The sequence below is a fragment of the Globicephala melas genome, chromosome 1 (assembly GCF_963455315.2).
Source record: "Globicephala melas chromosome 1, mGloMel1.2, whole genome shotgun sequence".
NCBI classification, from domain to species: Eukaryota; Metazoa; Chordata; class Mammalia; order Artiodactyla; family Delphinidae; genus Globicephala; species Globicephala melas.
The window spans coordinates 131,721,868-131,738,554 of NC_083314.1; the positions used below are offsets into that span (position 1 = coordinate 131,721,868).

The 16,687-nt window shown below is 35.8% G+C and overlaps 1 protein-coding gene across 5 annotated transcripts in view; it reads right to left on the reverse strand.

The window, feature by feature from the left end:
- Nucleotides 1-8,831: 8,831 nt before the first annotated feature.
- Nucleotides 8,832-16,687, reverse strand: part of LEPR (leptin receptor) — a 108,533-nt gene continuing 100,677 nt past the window's right edge. For all 5 annotated transcript variants that reach the window (XM_060304673.1, XM_030865861.2, XM_060304666.1 and 2 more), the window contains one exon: nt 8,832-9,659. In XM_060304673.1, the coding sequence (XP_060160656.1) occupies nt 8,832-9,659 (828 nt within the window). The remainder of the gene's footprint in view (nt 9,660-16,687) is intronic.

Sequence of the window (16,687 nt, forward strand, 5' to 3'; positions counted from 1 at the left end):
AAAACCATATGATCATCTCAATAGATGTAGAAAAAGCTTTTGACAAAATTCAACACCCATTTATGATAAAAACTTTCCAGAAAGCAGGCAGAGAGGGAACCTACCTCAGCATAATAAAGGCCATATATGACAAACCCACAGCCAACATCATCCTTAAAGGTGAAAAACTGAAACCATTTCCTCTAAGATCAGGAACAAGAAAAGGTTACCCACTCTCACCACTATCATTCAACATAGTTTTGGAAGTTTTGGCCATAGCAATCAGACAAGTAAAAGAAATCAAAGGAATCCAAATCAGAAAAGAAGAAGTAAAGCTGTCACTGTTTGCAGATGACAAGATACTATACATAGAGAACCCTAATGATGCTACCAGAAAACTACTAGAGCTAATCAGTGAATTTGGTAGACTAGCAGGATATAAAATTAATGCACAGAAATCTCTTGCATTCCTATACACTAATGATGAAAAATCTGAAAGAGAAATTAAGGAAACACTCACATTTGCCATTGCAACAAAAGAATAAAATACCTAGGAATAAACCTACCTATGGAGAAAAAAGACCTGTATGCAGAAAACTATAGGACACCAATGAAAGAAATTAAAGATGATACGAACAGATGGGGAGATATACCATGTTCTTGGATTGGAAAAATCAACATTGTACAAATGACTATACTACCTAAAGCAATCTACAGATTCAATACAATCCCTATCAAACTACCAATGGCATTTTTCACAGAACTAGAACAAAAAATTGCACAATTTGTATGGAAACCCCAAAGACCCCAAACAGCCAAAACAATCTTGCGAAGTAAAAATGGAGCTGGACGAATCAGGCTCCCTGGCTTCAGACTATACTACAATACTACAGTAATCAGGACAGTATGGTACTGGCACAAAACCAGAAATATAGATCAATGGAACAGGATAGAAAGTCCAGAGATAAACCCATGCACATACGGTCACCTTATTTTTTGATAAAGGAGGCAAAAAGTATACAATGGAGAAAAGACACCCTCTTCAATAAGTGGTGCTGGGAAAACTGGACAGCTATACGTAAAAGAATGAAATCAGAACACTTCCTAACACCATACACAGAAATAAACTCAAAATGGATTAAAGACCTAAATGTAAGGCCAGACAGTATGAAACTCTTAGAGGAAAACATAGGCAGAACTCTCTATGACATAAATCACAGCAAGATCCTTTTTGACCCACCTCCTAGAGAAATGGAAATAAATGGAAATAAAAACAAAAATAAACAAATGGGACCTAGTGAAACTTAAAAGCTTTTGCACAGCAAAGGAAACCATAAACAAGACCAAAAGACAACCCTCAGAATGGGAGAAAGTATTCGCAAATGAAGCAACTGACAAAGGATTAATCTCCGAAATTTACAAGTAGCTCATGTAGCTCAATATTAAAAAAACAAACAACCCAATCCAAAAATGGGCAGAAGACCTAAACAGACATTTCTCCTAAGAAGCTATACAGACTGCCAACAAACACGTGAAAAGTTGCTCAACATCACTAATCATGAGAGAAATGCAAATCAAAACTACAATGAGGTATCACCTCACACCTTTCAGAATGGCCATCATCAAATAATCTACAAACAATAAATGCTGGAGAGGGTGTGGAGAAAAGGGAACCCTCTTGCACTGTTGGTGGGAATATAAATTGATACAGCCACTATGAAGAACAGTATGGAGGTTCCTTAAAAACTAAAAATAGAACTACCATACGATCCAGCAATCCCACTACTGGGCATATACCCTGAGAAAACCATAATTCAAAAAGAGTCATGTACCACAGTGTTCACTGCAGCACTATTTACAATTGCCAGGACATGGAAGCAACCTAAGTGTCCGTCAATAGATGAATGGATAAGGAAGATGTGGCACATATATACAATGGAATATTACTCAGCCATAAAAAGAAACGAAATTGAGTTATTTGTAGTGAGGTGGATGGATTTAGAGGCTGTCTTACAGAGTAAAGTAAGTCAGAAAGAGAAAAACAAATACTATATGTTAACACATATATATGGAATCTAAAAACAAAATTGTTCTGATGAACCTAGGGCCACGACAGGAATAAAGCCGCAGACATAGAGAATGGACTTGAGGATGCAGGGAGTTGGAAGGGTAAACTGGGACAAAGTGAGAGAGTAACATTGACATATATACACTACGAAATGTAAAATAGATAGCTAGTGGGTAGCAGCTGCATAGCACAGGGAGATCAGCTCGGAGCTTTGTGACCACCTAGAGGGGTGGGATTAGGGGTGTTGGAGGGAGACACAAGAGGGAGGGGATATGGGGATATACATATGCATATAGCTGATTCATTTTGTTATACAGAAACTAACACAACATTATAAAGCAATTATACTCCAATAAAGATGTTAAAAAACAAGTTTCACAAGGGAAGGATAAATAAAATGGGACGACATTGACATGTGAAGAAATAATGGCTGAGAATTTTCAAGTCTAATAAAACCTATTGGTGGTCAAATAAAAGAAGCTCAATGAATACCAATCTGGACAAGTAAAAAAGAAAGCACACCTAGACTTATAATAGTCAAACAACTAAAAACAAAAGATAAAGAGAAAAATCTTAAAAACAAATAAACAAGGAGAAATTACCTTAAGGAAACAACAATTAAAATGATGGCTAACTTCTCAACAGTAACAATGGATACCAGACACTGGAAGACAATAAAAAGACAACTTACAAAGATGGAAAATAACTGCAAACTTAGAATTCAATATTGAGCAAAAATATCTATCAAAATTGAAGATAAAATATAGATGTTCCCAAACAAAGCCTGAAAGAATTTGTCACAGCTGATCCACAGTACAAGAAAGTTCTTTTGGATGAAGGGAAATTATCCCAGATGGAAGCACAAAGATGCAAGAAGTAATAAACAAACAGTACAAAAGGGAAATTTGAAAGACTCGGTACTGCCTAAAGCAGCAATGTAACAATATTTTAGATGTTTATGAAATACACAGAAATAGGAGAGGGATTCGTTAAGTGTCTCTCAAAATTATTACATATTAGAGAAGTGCAAAATAAACTCTAAGAAACCCTTACACACCATCAGACTGACTAAAATTCAAAAGGCTGACAATATCAATGTTGATGAGGAATTGGTATATAAAGCAACAGAACTCTTCTACCTTACTGACAGCAGTGTAAATTAGTATGTATTTACATATGTATTTGGCAGTATGTATCTATTAAAGCTAAACTAAAACCTATCCTGTGATTCAGTGATTTTACTCAGATATGAAGTATGTAAAAATTCATTAAGCTTACACTGAAGACTTGTGTACATTACAGTACATAAGTCATATCTTTTTTTTTTTTTTTGCGGTACGCGGGCCTCTCACCGCTGTGGCCTCTCCCGCTGCGGAGCACAGGCTCCGGACGCGCAGGCTCAGCGGCCACGGCTCATGGGCCCAGTCGCTCCGCGGCATGTGGGATCCTCCCGGACCGGGGCACGAACCCGCGTCCCCTGCATCGGTAGGCGGACTCTCAACCACAGCGCCACCAGGGAAGCCCCATAAGTCATATCTTAATTAAGAAAACTTAGATCACATATATGAAAAATAATGATAAGAAAGCAATAAAATTATAATAGCCCAGTAGAAAATTAGGCAAAGAATAGGAAGGTAGAGAAAAACAAATGGCTTATAAACATGAAAATATGCTCAACTTCATTCATCAAGTTAAAATTAAAATAGCAAAAAGATACTTTAGACAATTTCAGTTGGTTTCTTACACTTGTAAGTTTCTTACACTTTCTTACACAAGAGTCCTGACAAGTAGATTTGTAAAAGTATGCCAAGACATAATTATGTACGAGAATGCTCACTTCAGTATTGTCCATAAAAATAAAAGATTAGAAACAACCTAAATGTTCACCAAGTTTGAATCATTTACATAAATCATTGTACTTTGATATAGTGGAATAACTATGTAACCATTAAAATAATAAAGTAGGTATATTTGAGTTTCTATGGAAATATCACTAAGATATATTAAGGGAAAAGGGTAATTTTATAACATCAAGCAGAATATGATCCCAACTATATAAAAACTTAAAATGTATGTGGTATAATAATAACAGGTTATTTTTAGGGAACAGGAACTAAAGATTGAGAATGGAGGGAGACAACAATTTTTATTTTATATTTCCATGTACTATTTGAAATTTTTTATGTTCATTTCACTTACATTTTAAAACTAAGCAAGGAGAACATATCTGAATCCTAGCCCAAATACTAGCCCCCAAACTCAAATTGCTAGAAAATTAAGTGATGAAACAAATGTTCACAAATGACTGTAAATCAAGATTTCTAAAGGAAGTAAAGAATCAAACTACAGAGCTCTTGATGTTTAAAATGAGTAATTTTTCATTGCAAGTGGCTGTAATGCCAGCAAGTATTTGGTGTGGGTGACATATTGAGAATACAGAGAGAATAACAGTAAAGAGAGACAGCTGGATCTAAAATGTTTACAAATCCCTTCCAAAGGCAAGGCATGTTTGTAACAATTTTAAAAACACAAATGCTAACAATGGGTAAAAATAATATAGTAACTATTCACATAAAATACAAGGATTACTTCATATTTTCCAAATCTTTGCTGAAAGTAGTAATCATACAAACATAAAATAATCCTAAAGTAACTTAAACTCATAAAAATTTTACTTGGACTTTCCATTTCTCATATTTGATCTCATATCAATTCCAACATTGCTTATGATTTATAATGATAAAAATTTCATAGTCATAATTTACACATCTTTCTTTATGACTTTAGGGACAGAAAGGAGAATTAGGCTAATTAAACTTTATAAAACAATTAGTGATGCATGTCTCAGCACTTCTGTTTATAACGTTTATTAACATACCAATTGTGACTAAAGAGAAAGTGTTATCTGCATGCTAAATACTCAATGACAAGTTTAAAAAGTACAATATCTACAATATAAGTATTTCACTACAAAATTAAATATCTTCCAATTTTATTCTCAGTTCAGACTTTTTGAGTGGACATGTTATTTAAAATATCCTGTCAAAGATCCTTACAAAATTGAAGTTGATGCCATACATTTTACGTATAATTAATTTTGAAAAATAGACAGCAACTTTCCACAATAAATATTGATTGATAAGCTTTGTATAAAAATATTTCATTCAATATAAAAACCCATGAAAACAATTTCTTAATGTTCATACAAATGCAAGTAACAATATTTCAGTTCTAAAGCAGTCTGTTGTATTCTAAGCTGCTCTCCCAACATCATGATGAGGTACAGGAACACTTTCCAGCTTTAAACAATTGTTCAAGAAGGAGTAAAACTACTCACTTACCCAGTTTCTTTTTATAAACAGTTCTTCACATTTTTGGTAACTATGTTTAAATTTTTTTCTCAAATGTGGCTTCTTTTAATCATAATAGAGTGGACAATTTTAATTTTGTGTTTTAAAATTTGAGAATGTGTTTTCTCAATAGTAAACACTTTAGAAGAGTCTGTAACTATCAAGATGACCCTTGGAAGATGAAAAGTAGAACACATTTCTTTTAAAAACTACAGGAAATAATTTAGAGAGAGGTTTTTTTTCAGGCAAGTCTACGTGACATATGGTTGCAGTATGTCTTGATTCATTTAGCACGTCGTCCAAGCCCACGGGAGACCCGTGGGCACAACTCTTACAGCCTAATCTTTATATTGTGCCAACGAAAGTAGCTTTGGAATCTGGTATCAATTTGTGGAGGAAGTTTATCTTCTGTCAACTTATGAGTAGTTAAAATGGATATTCCTAAGAGAATATGACCATATGTTTGATATATGGAAAGAGGGAGTTGGTTTCATTGGAAATGGATGAGAGGAGGTAGAAGAATGTCATGCTTAGGGTCATAAAACCTTATTATAGGTCCAGGATCACCCACTGGTTTGGGACTTTCATCCAGGTCTTTTTACTACTCGAGACTAGGTTTAAAAATAAAAGACTATCTGTTCCTATTCCTCTTGTCACTATGTAGCTCATCTCTAAATGGGAACACAGGGCTCCAATAGGATGCCCCTATTCATACTGATGTGTATCTCGTCTTCTTTCTTCTTCTTTGTTCTTGGGGGCTTTAACCTAGGACATCTATAATCTCATTAACCCTGACAAATGATTTATCTTCAAACAATCTGTTTAAACTTGAAGCCATAGCTCAAATTATTAATTTCTGAGTTGATTTTCATGAAGCTCAGATTTAGAGAGACTGATTCACAGCTTGTGTTGCAATTTTAGGCCTTTAAATGAAATACTCAAAATTCCAGATTTATCCTAAGTTTAAAAGTCCAAACCTATATTTCAGCTCCTCTCTCCCTTAAAATTTTTTTTTTACAGAATCTCTGCAAAGAAATGGAGAATATCTAACCAAACTGAAGTACAAAATATTCTAAATTTTCATCTAAATGGTAATTTTCATAAAGACCCAATAATATACAGTAATACATACAGTGAAATGAACTTTTTAAAGTGAAAATCAGAGCCCTAGCACACTGACAGTAAATATGATCTAAATTTATATATACCAATAGGCCAGACTGCACCACTTCAACCTGCTCTATGAAAAGAAAGTCCCTTGGAATTTCAGTTTCTGAAATGTTTTTGTTTGTTTTGGTAACTGAAGCTGCACCAGAATGGTATCAGTGATCTCAGGTTTAAGGTGCTGTCACAAAATTCCTTTAACTCAGACCTGCAGCACTACGGTGGTCCTGGGATGTCTGAATTCACTACAGAGTACACAGAGCATGGCAAAACCTTGGGCTGACTGGAACATTTATCAGTTTCTCTTCCCTGTTGTTCTGGGTCCCACACCACAGGAGAATGGGAGGATGTCATATCTCAGAGGACTTGCTGAGTGTTTAATCTCTAATTATATGCAGAATGGGGCAAAATGTAATTTTCTATCTATGTATATTCTGTGAGCAGTATTAAAAATAATGGTCAATTTTACTAAAATTTCAATACATGTAATAATTCTGTTTCTGAAACTATAAATCACTGAAAAATCATTGAAAAAAAATTTTTCTCTTTGTATAGAATTATTCAGTGAGTTGATATGGGTCCTCTACCTTTCTCTTGTAAGAGAGTCACTGGTTGAGTGTGTGAGATCCTGAGATACCTCAACAATACTTGTGTCATGAAACAGCTTTATTGATTTCTAGTTGGCAAATGATCATGAAAGGTGTGAAAAAATATCTATCAGTTGGGGTCTGAACAGCTCATTTCATATGGTCACAACTGGAATAGAGAAAGGGGGAGGATTTTGTTTATGGTAATAGTAAATCAGTGGAATCCTCTCTCAGTCTAAGTATGAAACTAGTGATGTTTAACAACTCATAGGAATATTTTTGAGGACTGAAGTATTTATTTTGACGATACCGATAATCTTGAAATTCTTATTGCCATTGAGCAACTATCTCTGCAGGTTTCTTAATTTAGTTTGTTGTTCAATATGCTGTCTGGGTTTTCTTGCCGTACCAAGAACTGAAATAAACAATAAAGTCTCTAAAGGCAAAGACAACATCTGTGTAATTCTCACTTAATTTTCATCCAGTGTTATATTTCTACTTAATAAATTTTATTTGATTACAAGTCAGTTTTTTTTAATGGATGATAATGTAAGGTATGGGTTAAAAACATAATCACTAGCATTCAAAAGATCCGGGTTTATATATGGATTCCACTAACTCTGTGACCTTGGGCAAATTACTTAATCTTCTAATCTTTAAAAGGAATGTAATAGTAGTACATGTCTCATACAATTATTTCAATAATTAATTGAGCTAAAGTATGGAAAATATTAGCACAGTGGTTGATTTATATACAGGAAGAATGCTCAGTGAGGAAAAAAACAATGTACATGCAAGTGGGAATGGGGAAGATGATTCCAGAGTGATACACAGTAACATTTAGCAGTCTAACTGTAGCAGAAAGTGAGCATTTCAACATCTTTTATAGAGAAGAGGTGAAGCAGACATTATGTTTTCACAAGGGCTTGTGTTCTCATCAAAATACTTGTTGTGGGTATCACCATTCTAACAGGTAGTTTCAGTCTATGGTACAGATCTTAGATTTGATACATAAACATTTGTTTCTTGTATATCTTCACAAGTATATCCCCTAGACCAGGGCTAAATCATCTATCTGCAACATTCAGTTGAGTGCCTACCACAGAGTAAGTACTCAGGGAAAGTATGTTAAATCGAAACATCTTCAAATCACACAGTCTAGTAGCACAAAATACAAATACATTGCACACTTTTAAAATGCACAAGGATGCCTATTAGGTATAATTGTGTGTATGTGTAAATTAGTGCACAGAAAAGACAACTCAAGGTAAAATAACCACACCCTTGAAAATACAGTTACATTTCACAAGTGTTAGTGTGAAGTGTTCTTTCAGATGTGAGTGTAATTCAGATGACTAGCTGTTTCCACATGGGTTCAATGTTCAAAGAAAATAGTACTGTTGGGTTTACGGCTAGCTAGACACAAGCCACTGGAGACCTTCCCAAGGTGCTGATTAATCATTATAAGAGTCGGTCTACACTGCTAGGCTCTTGAAGGCTTTCTCACATTTTTTGTCTATATTACTGAGTGAGGACAAACAGATACCATTAGTTTTGAAACAATCATTTTCAAATTTGCCTCTGACAGTTTTCTTTTCTCTCCCCTAACCAACACTATAGTGGAATATATTACCCTTCATATGACTCATTACATCATAAATCTGAGATGTGTCTGGAATGAAATTAGACAGTTAGGTCACACATCTTGTTTTCCACTATTTTCTGAGTCCGAGTAGAACAAGTCTGAAATTGAGGTATGTAAGATACAAAAGTCTTCTGATCAGAAGTTCCTAAATTGAAGTTATTTTCTACAAGGTGTGAGCAACTGTCCTGGAGGATTCTGATGTCGGTGAATAAACAGTGGGATGGGAATGGGGACAACACTCTTGACTCATCAGTCAAAAGCACATCACTCTCTCTCTTTTTGATTGAAGTGACTCCTAAATAATAGACAGACCTTTCGTCATGATTTTCTTCAGGGAAATTTCCCTCAAGTTTCAAAAGTTCATCCAATCCTCCTGAGAATGGAAGGTGTGGTGAAATTATATTGGGATGCTGATCTGATAATATAAAAAATGCCTGGGTTTCTATCTCCCATGAGTTATTAGAGAAAGAATCCTTAGGTAGAGAATTGTTGCTAGAGAAGCATTTGCTGACTGCGCTATTTACAAGCCTTTGCTCTTCCTCAGTTTCACCTGATTTAGAGTTGCTGAGCAGGGTGGCATATTTAACAGAGGGTTGTCTCCTACTTTCCTCCTCACAGGTTATCTCTGTGCTCTCAACCTCAGAGAAGTGAGCACTGTTGCATTGGTCACTAATACAAATAGAACCCTTTTCAAGATCCCGAGTCATCAAAAGTAGAGAGACTGTAGTTGGTGGTACCATCTCATCTTTATTTTTCCATGATGTATCAACACTGATATCTTCTGAAATGGTTTCAGGCTCCAAAAGAAGAGGACCAAATGTCACTGATTCTGTATGCTTGATAAAAAGATGCTCAAATGTTTCTGGCTAAAAGAAAAGACATATTTTAATACTCAATTGTGTTCATTTTTTTTCTTTTTGCTTCACTGTGATATCATGGAAGAAATAGAAGTGTGAAAGGTTAATACTAAAGGATATAAGTCAAGCACAAATTAACTGGTTTTGGTCTGAAATAAACAGATCAAAAATCATAAGGGAGAGGCAGTATAAGATAGTGTTTAAAAGTGGGATGAGACAGACGTGAGTCATTCTGTTTCTATGACCACGGACAAGTACATCAACCTCTCTGCCTTTCAGTTTCCTCATCTGTAAAATTGTGTTCAATATTTACTTCATGGTGTTGTGCAAGGAATAAATTAGATAGTGTCTGAAAGTGCTTAGCTCTCAATAAAGATTGGTTACTGTAATTAGAAAGTGCTATCTTCAGAAGAATTCCTAATATTTTATAGCAAATTACACTTCCATGAACTAGAAAATTTAACCCAAGTTTAAAAAGTAAATTGATATAAAATTGAATGAGCAAAACAACTTGTCTAAAGATAGCTAAAATAAGTACTCCATGACATAAGATATGATATGAAGGTAAACTATATGTGGCCTTATCTGCCTTACATCATACGAAAAATCTGTTTATGACTATCAGAAAGTAAGAACTAAGAATATCTGTTTGTGAAAACAATGAAGGTGAAAGAGATGATAATAGCCTTTTAAATTACCATTCCTTATAAATAACTTCATATAAAAATACAAACTATAGGACATGTGGAATGAAGACAAAGATGCAAAACAAATGCACATCATATTTTTTATAAGAACAGTGGTTACATCACAACAAAAAATTCTGCCAAGCAGCTACAAGCAAGAATCTGTGCATAAAAAAAGCTCAACTCATACAATGTAAACACGTTGAAAAAATAAATGCAAAATAAAAAATACTGTCGACACATCACATTAAAAAATTAACACAACTAAATGAAGTGCTATAGAAAATGTGCTCAAGTTTTGTTACACATATAATTAAACTTTTGAATTTTACAATTTTTAAACTAATAGAATGAATTCAGATTTATTGCTTGAAATAATATAACCAACTATTCTTCATAATGGCAAATATATTCCATATAAAAACACAACTCATTTAACATAGTTTTGAACTCTTAAATGAAATATATTGGTGATTATAGCCATAAAGGAATAAATATATGAAACACCAAATATAATGGAATAGACTTATACAGATATTAAAATACTGCATAATAACAAATACTATATTAACACAACCTTTTCTCTTATTCTATGAACATAGTATGTGAAGAGAAAACTGTTCCTGTGCCTATTTTCTTTCTGACAGAAATCTATTAGATTTATAATTTCCTTCAAATATTTTCTTGCTTATTTTGTGTTTCTTAAGGTTATGACTACATATGTATAGAATTTCTTAAAATTTAAAGTAACCTAGAAATTAAGATCTCCAAATAAAGGAATGTCATGCTATCAACATGAAAACAAAAAATACAAATAGCACATAGCATGCAGTCAAACTCACAGCTGTTCTTCAAATGACGTGTTTGGCATATTTCATGCCCTCTAAAACTTCATAATTGGTAACTAATTATTATGTCAAATAATTTACATGTCTTCAAATGCATTTGATGAAATATTTCACTAATAATTAAGAAATCACATATCCATATATTATTAAAGTATATTTTATAAATGGGTCACAAACATTTATTAAAAGTATGCTTATTAAAAAATCATTTCAATCACCATATGCATCTAACTTTTCAAGATTTTAGAACAGTCTGGAAGCATATTGAATATGTATTCAGCTGGTAAGAATTAAAGAATATCCTTTCATATTTTCACACTTCAATTTTACATTACAATGATGTCTATTAAAAGTCAGTGAAGGGGGAAAGGACACATTCTTCCTGATTTTTGGGGTTTTTTTTTTAGATTCAAATCAAACTATGAATGAAATCTAAATGTAAGTAATATATATGTAGCCTAAATCTGAGTTATTTGGGTTCATCAAACAGAGGCTTTGGTTTATTCTGAATGTGAGCAATATACCACACAAGTTAAATTCATAGAAATAGCAGGTGGTCTTTTTTTCAGGTAGAAAAGTCCTATGTTTGCCTTGGACTAGTTCTAAAAACTCCAGAGAGTCTCCTTTTTTGCATCACTGCCCACTTACCTGACTGCCAGAAGCTTTGGGTGGTTCAGTGCAAATAAATTAAATTTAGTAAAGAATTTCATGAGGAGGTTGAATTGGAGGCTGATGTGTTTTCTGATCTGGTCAGTCTGACCTGGATATGTCAGGTCATCCTGGTACAAACTGTAACTTCTACTGGCCTTTGACCAGAACAAACTGTCTTTCTTTGAACTGAAATGGAAGTTAGCACTCAAGCCATTTTTAAGGCTATTGAAAATGAAAATTCCCATATTGATCAAAGTTAGATATACATAAAAGCTATCAATATAAGACATTCAAAAGAATACCCAAATGGGTCAGTTTATAGGCTGAAGCGTCTAAAAGAATATAAAATGGAAAATTTTGGACATAAAATATGAACTAAATATTTTGACTGCATTCTATATTTAGAGCCATTGTATTTGCAAAGCTATGTGTCAGAAGTTGCAGTTTTCACCTAGTCACAGCATAGTCTACTATATATTTGATGATGTCTAATAAATCTGTGGTAAGAGCAACAGTCATAATTCTTTAATGTTTTATGACCAAATGACAAATCAAAAGCTAGATATCATAAATATTACTTGTTAAACTTTAGATGACTTGAAAAGTAATCATACATCCAAACTGAATTAGACTCAGACGTATACCTTGACCCCAAATTTACCCATCTATTTTAAGTTCTAAATCAACATAATCCACCATATTTTAGTTCTCAATAGTTCCACCAAAATTTTTTAGATTGTCTCCCCTTCTTCAAAATGTAAAAATCTTCTAATACTCTATAGAATGTTGGGAAGTTGGTAGATTGGGTTCATCTGTAGTGATCATGATTAGACTTCAAAGAATGTCCATTCTCTGTTCAGATAAAATAAAACAAAATAAGAAAGAAAAATAAAAAAATCACTCAGAAAGCAAAAGATAAAAGATTTCAAAAAGATGTTCTGTCAAGCATGAGTTCTGGATTATAAATTCTTGTGTTATACTACAGTAATGCATGTTTTTAGGAAAAGATAAAATTCTGAATTAAGGTGGCCTCTTGCGTTTTCTTAATGCATGCCCTAATATCACACTCTAAGGACAGCCTTAATGATCCCAGAAAAGGAAAAACTATAGAGGAATAACAGAATAAGTAGAATGAGGAAAAACAAAGAGCTGGAAAAATAAAAAGGAAGTAGAGGAACAGCACTATTAAAGAGTTTGGAAGAAGAAAGAGTAAAAGAGTGTATCTCTGAAAACAAATATTTAAACATTAAAAGAAAGAAGAGTTGAAATAGTGAAGAAGAATAGAATGACAGAATCATTATCATGATTTTTTAAATCTAGAGAAATGTTCTAAGAAATCATCTGGTCCACATTTCTCCCTTTTTATAGACAAAGCAATCAAGGCTTAAAGTTGCACAGCTAATTATAGCAGAGTGAGGTCCCTGACTTTTTTTCTACTCCAACAAGCTTTCTATAATACAATGGAAGATGAAAAGATATTCCAAACACAAGTAGGGAGGAGAACATGTTGTTTTGCTTTTTCTATTTGTTGTCATAGATTTGAGCTGATTAAATTCATCCTCTCTTCTGGTTCCTTATAACCCAAGGGCATATATATAGATATTAAGAAGAACAAGAAAATAGAGAAAACTGAAGTCATATTTTAGGGAAGTGAAATATATACTTCTAAGCCCAGTCATGTGCCCTTCTAGAAAGAACTTCTTACTCAAAGCTGCACCAGCTCTTCTACACTTCTGTAAAGCCATTCTAGCAATTTCAGGGATGCTCTGCCTCAGATCCATGAGAATGGTGTTCTGGGAGCTTGTGGATTGCTGAGCTTCTTATTTGGAGAGCTAGAACAGGCTGAGGAATCTAGGATGGTCTTTGAACCACAAGAAAAAAATCCATTTGTTTTTAGATTTAACACTCTAAAGTAGGGTGTTAAGTGGAGTACACTCTTATGGAAATAGTCATAAATGTAGACAACAAAGGAGCAGGGATAGACTCCCCCCACCTCAAATATAGATGGCTTGGATTTAGAGGAAGAAAGTAATATTTTAGGCAAAAATGCTAAAGAAAAAGGTAAAACAAAAACAAATTGGCTACAGTCTTTTAAACACTGTGAAATATGAATTAGAAGAAAAGCAAGGTTATTGACTCACTGCAATACATTTTCCTACCACAAGAATTCAACCTTTGTTTAAAATTTTTATTTTTATCCTCTTTAAAAACTTTTTAAGAGATTCTGATTTTTTCATTTATTTTATTGAAGTATAATTGATTTACAATGTTCTTAAAGATTCTGATTTCTAAAGTATCATGAGAAATGGTGTAGAGAAGTATTCTGGCTCAAGCTGGCAGTTTGAGCATATATATTTCTCTCTTATCTCTGTAGAGACTCTGTTAGGATGAAAGTACATGAATAAATCAAATGTATACCCACAACAAAGAAGATAGTCTGAGAAGGTTAAGAGGTTATGAGATTTTGAATTTCTAAAAGATGGAAAACCGAAGGAGATGAACAAAGGAAGCTGCAGAGCAGAATATCTCCAGAGTGGGCTATAGCTGAAAAAAAACAGTTTGCCCTGTTGAATACAGTGGAGATGGGAGGGAGGGCAGTGGGGGGGGGGGGGTGAAAAAATGGAAGGTAAAAACACAGGAAGAAATGAGACCTTTGGCTGAAAACTGGAAACTCTGCATATGAATGGGGCTCTTCTAACTCTGCTGCACATGGAAGAGCCTTCATACTCTCCACACCCAAATTGAGATTTTATTCTCAAAAGTAATTAAGAAATTATCTGGGGAGGAGACCTTCAAGATAGCAGAAGAGTAAGATGTGATCACCTTCCTCCCCACAAATACATCAGAAATACATCTACATGTGGAACAACTCCTACAGAACACCTATTGAACGCTGGCAGAAGACCTCAGACTTCCCAAAAGGCAAGAAACTCCCCACGTACCGGGATAGGGCAAAACAAAAAAGAAAAAAGCAGACAAAAGGATAGGGATGAGACCTGCACCAGTGGAAGGGAGCTGTGAAGGGGGAAAGTTTTCCACACACTAGAAGCCCCTTCACTGGCGGAGACGGGGGCGGGGGGAAGCTTCAGAGCCATGGAGGAGAGCGCAGCAACAGGGATGCGGAGGGCAAAGCGGAGAGATTCCCGCACAGAGGATCGGTGCCGACCAGCACTCACCAGCCCGAGAGGCTTGTCTGCTCACCCGCCGGGGCGGATGGGGGCTGGAAGGTTAGGCTCTGGCTTCGGAGGTCGGATCCCAGGGAAAGGACTGGGGTTGGCGGCGTGAACACAGCCTGAAGGGGGCTAGTGCGCCACAGCTAGCTGGGAGGAAGCACAGGAAAAAGTCTGGACCTGCCGAAGAGGCAAGAGACAATAGTTTCAGGGTGCACGAGGAGAGGGGATTCAGAGGACCGCCTAAACGAGCTCCAGAGACGGGCTCGAGCTGCGGCTATCAGCGCAGACCCCAGAGACGGGCATGAGATGATAAGGCTGCTGCTGCAGCCACCAAGAAGCCTGTGTGCAAGCACAGGTCACTATCCACACCTCCCCTCCGGGGAGCCTGTGCAGCCCGCTACTGCCAGGGTCCCGTGATCCAGTCACAACTTCCCCGGCAGAACACACGGCACGCCTCAGGCTAGGGCAATGTTATGTTAGTCTCTGCGGCCGCAGGCTTGCCCCGCATTCCGTACCTCTCCCTCCCCCAATCCTGAGTGAGCCAGAGCCCTCGAATCAGCTGCTCCTTCAACCCCGTCCTGTCTGAGCGAAGAACACACGCCCTCAGGCGACCTACATGCAGAGGCGAGGCCAAATCTAAAGCTGAGCCCATGGGAGCTGTGCGAACAAAAACAGAAAGGGAAATCTCTCCCCAACCTCAGGAGTAGTGGATTAAATCTCCACAATCAACTTGATGTACCCTGCATCTGTGGAATACCTGAATAGACAATGAATCATCCCAAATTGAGGCAGTGGACTTTGGGAGCAACTGTAGATTTGGGGTTTGCTTTCTGCATCTAATCTGTTTCTGGTTTTATATTTAACTTGGTGTAGTATTTCGAATTTATTATCATTGGTAGATTTCTTTATTGATTTGGTTGCTCTCTCCCTCCTTTTTTTTTAATATAGTTTATATATATTTTTTCCTTTTTCTCTGTTTGTGACTGTGTATGTGTATGCTTCTTTGTGTGATTTTGTCTGTATATCTTTGCTTTTACCATTTGTCCTAGTGTTCGGCCTGTTTTTGTTTTTGTTTTTTTTTTTAAGTATAGATTTTAGCACTTGTTATAATTGGTGGATTGGTTTTTTGGTTTGGTTGCTCTCTTCTCTTTTTTTTTTTTTCTCTTTTTTAAATTACTTTTTAATTTTTTTATTTTAATAATTATTTTTTATTTTAATAACTTTATTTTCTTTCTTTTTTTCTTCCTTTTCTTCTGAGCCATGAGGCTGACAGGGTCTTGGTGCTCTGGCCGGGGGACAGGCCTGTGCCTCTGAGGTGGGAGAGACGAGCTCAGGACATGGGTCCACCAGAGACCTCCTGGCTCCACGTAATATCAAATGGCGAAAGCTCTCCCAGAGATCTCTATCTAAACGTTAAGACCCAGCCCCACTCAACGACCAGCAAGCTACAGTGCTGGACACCATATGCCAAACAACTAGCAAGACAGGAACACAATCCCACCCATTATCAGAGAGGCTGCCTAAAATAATAATAAGGTCACAGACACCCCAAAACACACCACTAGACACGGAACTGCCCACCAGAAAGACAAGATACAGCCTCATCCACCAGAACACAGGCACTAGTCCCCTCCACCAGGAAGCCTACACAACCCACTGAACCAGCCTTAGCCACTGGG